Here is a 6,043-nt window from a genome sequence, read left to right as displayed (position 1 = left end):
CTTATGACATTAGTTGTTTCCATGACGACGGGACTTTTGACATGGTAAGGCATTTATTGAAGAAACGTGGTAGGGGATTACAAAGAACATCAGCAGTCTCTTTTAATACTTGAGGATGACTAAATCGGGTCCAACTGATTTAGACTGATCCAGATTAACCAATAATCCTTTACATCATTACTTGTTACCGTAATATGACTAAGCTTGGTAGAAGAGATACACGAGTCATCTCCCGGAAGTACGGTGGCAGAGTTATCGAGTCATCAACGTAATATTGGCTAGAAACATATCAGTTAAAAGTGATGGCTTTATCACTATCTTCATCATAATATAGACCGTCTCTACTTATAACTGGAACGCTTGTTTTGTCTGTTTCTATTTTGGTGAACTTTTAGAGGATTTTCCACCATGACTTGGTGGAACAATCTGGGACAGATAGTTCTAATGAGTTTTTTTTTAAATAATTTTCTTTAGACTGCCTTATTAGGTTGACGCACTTATTGCGAGTATGTTTAAACTCTAAGCAGTCACGTTTTATATTAGTTTGTTTTACTTTTTTATGTATTTCTTTACGTATTGTCATCAGTCTTTTAATGTCGTACCACATCCAAGACAGATATTTTAACAGCATTCTTTTTATTCGGGATACAAGCATGGGAAATACTATCTAATACGTCAGTGTTTTTACAAGACTCATCTATTTCATTACAGTCAAAGGTTTTAGTAACATTAGATATTCCAAATACATGACAATATAACCGTAATGGTTGGTCTAGAAATGACTCGCCGACAAATGTTCGTTGTAGTATTGAAGGGTTACTGACAAGAATAAGGTCTAACATAGAGGAGTATTATCAGTAAAATGAGTACATTTGTTTACTAATTGTGTAAGGTTGTATGTCAAGGATATCACATGAATGACCCTTGTGGGGATGATTTTTAAGTAGGGTTACCTTAAAATCTCCTGCTATAACAATATGAGAGATTTCTGTATGGAACGTCGATCCATGGATTGTTTCATTTTACTCCAGAGTTGAACATTTGAATTTGTGGGTCTGTAAAATGTTCCAAACAAAAAATGTGTCTTTTTGAAAGATATTCCAATCCAAACACTCAACTCCATCAACATTAAGATCATTACGAGATTTAGTTTTCAATGCATTAGATGCGTATACTGATATTTCGCCTATACTCTGTCATTACGATAAAAACACACTGGGTTATGATAACCGGGGTGATTTAAAGGTGTGTCATTATCTGAATCGTGGAGCTATTCAAAATTACGTTCAAAATCTTGTTCACATATCATAGTTTTTGCAACTGATATCAACAGCTGACGGAAAGAGTAAATATGAAAAAAACTAATATGTAAATATAACTTTTCATATATACACGACACGGTGTAAAGTTTTCAGAGGGGGAGATTTGAAAATCACATCCGTCATCAACGAATGCAATAATATGAGCGGATCCGTATTCATGAAGGGAAAATAATCTACTTACTACAAATCATCTGAGACATTTCTTCATCAAAACTCATTTTAATAATTGAAACATGATAAAAACAACAGAAAACACGAAATATGTTGTGATATGTGTTTTAATTCAAAGTAAAAATAATAACTGAAAAATATTCGTAATTGATAAAATGTATATTCCACCTATAAAATAAAGGTAAGTTCTTCAATGTAAAATACATCTACGAGTCATCGGCAGTAGTAAACAAAACTTAATATACAAAGCAACCATGTTTAAAATGCGCGGAGGACAAATCCAAAAATAAAGGGCAAAATTAATACATACGTAAACTCACTAATGCCAACAATGAGTATGTTTACTGGACTTACAAATTAAAAACAACTAAATCACGTCATCAATGAGAAAGGGAACAAATGTCACACGACGAATCACATTCCGAAATTTAACAAAAATGCTGCAAAGTTAGTTTCCTCTTGAGTCGCTGATTATAAATGATGACAAAGGATTATTAATTTTTCTGCCGGACTACTGGTTTGATAACAAACTGTATTTGTGCTGGAGGCGACTAAACACGTCCCGGACAGCACTGGCTATAAGGAAGTTTCGACTGTCACGTGTAAATCCCGAGCGTGGACCATTACAGGAAGCCTCTCTGACACATGGAAGGGTGATATCATTCGAGACATGAGGGACCTGGGCCATTGTCCCGTGCATGCTACACAGGAAGTTGAGTATTTCTAAGCGGAGTTGCTGCCAGAGGGCGCGTCGATGTGGATGCAGGATATCACGTGGAATAGTGTTGTCTGTACAGACTATGTCGACAAACACAAGTAGGTGGGAGACAATGATGTAATCAATAGTCACCTGTATATAATATAAAACGTACCAGTATACAAAATGAAGATAGTTTCTGTTATATCCGGAATACAGCTTTTAGAGTTTCGAATTTATGATTATATCAAAATAATTTTGTCCATCAACACATCACATACTCAAGGCATATATATTACATCTATAATAAATCAATGATGCTGAAAAATACGCTATATCACTTGTTATCAGAGTAATAAGACTTATAAATACTCTCTCTGATTTCGGTCAGAGAGACTGAACTTACGTTTTGAGAGGCAGATATTTCTTCTGGTCCAGGCAGTCCTATCACTTCCTCAGAGTAAATCTCAGGCAATGGCATCATTTCCTGGAAAAGTAAAAAAAGTCAGCGTCTACATAATGATACAGCATAGGACTCATCCACATAGTCAAGTACCACCCAATCTTTAATACCAGTTACTGTAGCCCGAGTTTTCTCTGGCCCTGTCACCATGTCTGGTGTAGGGCCAGAGCGCACTACTATATGAAAACGTGGAATTATCCGACACCGTTTGGTGTCGCTAAGAATTTGATGCAAAAACAATAAAATCGGGTGTGACATAACACCTACCTTACATATATGGATAAATGAGATGTTTATGTACCCCAAAACACCCATTTAGTCTCATCTAGGTGTTTTATTCCGTCCGTATAGACCCTCACTTTACACTAGTCAAAATTTCATACTTGACTCGACGCGATATTGCTAACTATGTAGGTCGCGGTCCGCCTAATTACCCTAATATGTGCGCGATGGAGCGAAAAGAAAAAAAATACAACATTTATTAGCTCACCTGGACAGAAGGTCCGGTGAGCTTATGCCATGGTGCGGCGTCCGTCGTCCGTCGTCCGTCAACATTTGCTTCAAATCGCTACTAGTCAAAAAGTTCTTATTGGATTTTGACCAAATTTGGTCAGAAACATCCTTGGGGGAAGGGGAACAGATTTTGCATAAATGGTGACTCTGACCCCCAAGGGGCCTGAGGGGCAGGGCCCAATAGGGGAAATTGAGGCAATTCCTTTAAATCGCTACTAGTCATAAAGTTATGAATGGATTTGAACCCAATTTGGTCAGAAACATCCTTTGGGGAAGGGGAACAGATTTTGCATAAATGGTGACTCTGACCCCAAGGGGGCCAAAGGGGCGGGGCCTAATGGGGAAATAGAGGTAATTCCTTCAAATCGCTACTAGTCATAAAGTTATGAATGGATTTGAACCCAATTTAGTCAGAAACATTCTTTGGGGAAGGGGAACAGATTTTGCATAAATGTGTGACTCTGACCCCCCAAGGGGCCTGAGGGGTGGGGCCGAATAGGGGAAATAGAGGTAATTCCTTCAAATCGCTACTAGTCATAAAGTTATGAATGGATTTGAACCCAATTTAGTCAGAAACATTCTTGGGGGAAGGGGAACAGATTTTGCATAAATGGTGACTCTGACCCCCAAGGGGGCCTGAGGGGTGGGGCCGAATAGGGGGAAATAGAGGTAATTCCTTTAAAATCGCTACTAGTCATAAAGTTATGAATGGATTTAAACCCAAATTCGTCAGAAACATTCTTATGTGAAGGGGAACAGATTTTGCATAAATGGTGACTCTGACCCCCAAGGGGCCAAAGGGGCGGGGCCTAATGGGGAAATAGAGGTAATTTCTTCAAATCGCTACTAGTCATAAAGTTATGAATGGATTTGAACCCAATTTGGTCAGAAACATTCTTGGGGGAAGGGGAACAGATTTTGCATAAATGGTGACTCTGACCCCCAAGGGGCCTGAGGGGCAGGGCCCAATAGGGGAAATTGAGGCAATTCCTTTAAATCGCTACTTGTCATAAAGTTATGAATGGATTTGAACCCAGTTTGGTCAGAAACATCCTTCAGGGAAAGGGAACAGATTTTGCATAAATGGTGACTTCTGACCCCAAGGGGCCAAAGGGGCGGGGGCCTAATGGGAAATATAGGTAATTCCTTCAAATCGCTACTAGTCATAAAGTTTTGAATGGATTTGAACCCAATTTGGTCAGAAACATTCTTGGGGGAAGGGGAACAGATTTTGCATAAATTGTGACTCTGACCCCCAAGGGGCCTGAGGGGCAGGGCCCAATAGGGGGAAATTGAGGCAATTCCTTAAAATCGCTACTTGTCATAAAGTTATGAATGGATTTGAACCCAGTTTGGTCAGAAACATCCTTCAGGGAAAGGGAACAGATTTTGCATAAATGGTGACTGACCCCCAAGGGGCCAAAGGGGCGGGGCCTACTGGGGAAATAGAGGTAATTCCTTCAAATCGCTACTAGTCATAAAGTTTTGAATGGATTTGAACCCAATTTGGTCAGAAACATTCTTGGGGGAAGGGGAACAGATTTTGCATAAATGGTGACTCTGACCCCTAAGGGGCCAAAGGGGCGGGGCGCAATAGGGGAAATTGAGTTAATTCCTTAAAATCGCTACTTGTCATAAAGTTATGAATGGATTTGAACCCAATTTGGTCAGAAACATCCTTTGGGGAAGGGGAACAGATTTTGCATAAATGGTGACTCTGACCCCCAAGGGGCCAAAGGGCGGGGCCTAATGGGGAAATAGAGGTAATTCCTTCAAATCGCTACTAGTCATAAAGTTATGAATGGATTTGAACCCAATTTAGTCAGAAACATTCTTGGGGGAAGGGGAACAGATTTTGCATAAATGGTGACTCTGACCCCCAAGGGGCCTGAGGGGTGGGGCCTAATGGGGAAATAGAGGTAATTCCTTCAAATCGCTACTAGTCATAAAGTTATGAATGGATTTGAACCCAATTTAGTCAGAACATTCTTGGGGAAGGGGAACAGATTTTGCATAAATGGTGACTCTGACCCCCAAGGGGCCTGAGGGGTGGGCCGAATAGGGGAAATAGAGGTAATTCCTTTAAATCGCTACTAGTCATAAAGTTATGAATGGATTTAAACCCAAATTCGTCAGAAACATTCTTATGTGAAGGGGAACAGATTTTGCATAAATGGTGACTCTGACCCCCAAGGGGCCAAAGGGGCGGGGCCTAATGGGGGAATAGAGGTAATTTCTTCAAATCGCTACTAGTCATAAAGTTATGAATGGATTTGAACCCAATTTGGTCAGAAACATTCTTGGGGGAAGGGGAACAGATTTTGCATAAATGGTGACTCTGACACCCAAGGGGCCTGAGGGGCAGGGCCCAATAGGGGAAATTGAGGCAATTCCTTAAAATCGCTACTTGTCATAAAGTTATGAATGGATTTGAACCCAGTTTGGTCAGAAACATCCTTCAGGGAAAGGGAACAGATTTTGCATAAATGGTGACTGACCCCCAAGGGGCCAAAGGGGCGGGGCCTACTGGGGAAATAGAGGTAATTCCTTCAAATCGCTACTAGTCATAAAGTTTTGAATGGATTTGAACCCAATTTGGTCAGAAACATTCTTGGGGGAAGGGAACAGATTTTGCATAAATGGTGACTCTGACCCCTAAGGGGCCAAAGGGGCGGGGGCGCAATAGGGGAATTGAGTTAATTCCTTAAAAATCGCTACTTGTCATAAAGTTATGAATGTGGATTTGAACCCAATTTGGTCAGAAACATCCATTGGGGAAGGGTACAAGATTTGCGTAAATGGTGACTCTGACCCCCAAGGGGCCTGAGAGACGGGGCCTAATAGGGGAAATTGAGGTAATTTCTTCAAATCGCTACT

At 40.3% G+C, this 6,043-nt stretch overlaps 1 protein-coding gene across 1 annotated transcript; it reads right to left on the bottom strand.

The window, feature by feature from the left end:
- Window positions 1–1,590: 1,590 nt before the first annotated feature.
- Window positions 1,591–2,968, bottom strand: LOC117339984. Its single transcript, XM_033901712.1, has 3 exons — window positions 2,921–2,968; window positions 2,597–2,677; window positions 1,591–2,343 (listed from the first exon to the last, which is right to left on the bottom strand). The coding sequence occupies exons 1-3, from the start codon at window positions 2,966–2,968 to the stop codon at window positions 2,005–2,007; spliced, it is 468 nt and encodes a 155-aa protein (XP_033757603.1). The 3' UTR covers window positions 1,591–2,004.
- Between the last annotated feature and the right edge of the window lie 3,075 nt (window positions 2,969–6,043).

The sequence above is a fragment of the Pecten maximus genome, chromosome 12, assembly GCF_902652985.1.
Source record: "Pecten maximus chromosome 12, xPecMax1.1, whole genome shotgun sequence".
NCBI classification, from domain to species: domain Eukaryota; kingdom Metazoa; phylum Mollusca; class Bivalvia; order Pectinida; family Pectinidae; genus Pecten; species Pecten maximus.
This window is presented reverse-complemented; position numbering and strand designations above follow the sequence as displayed.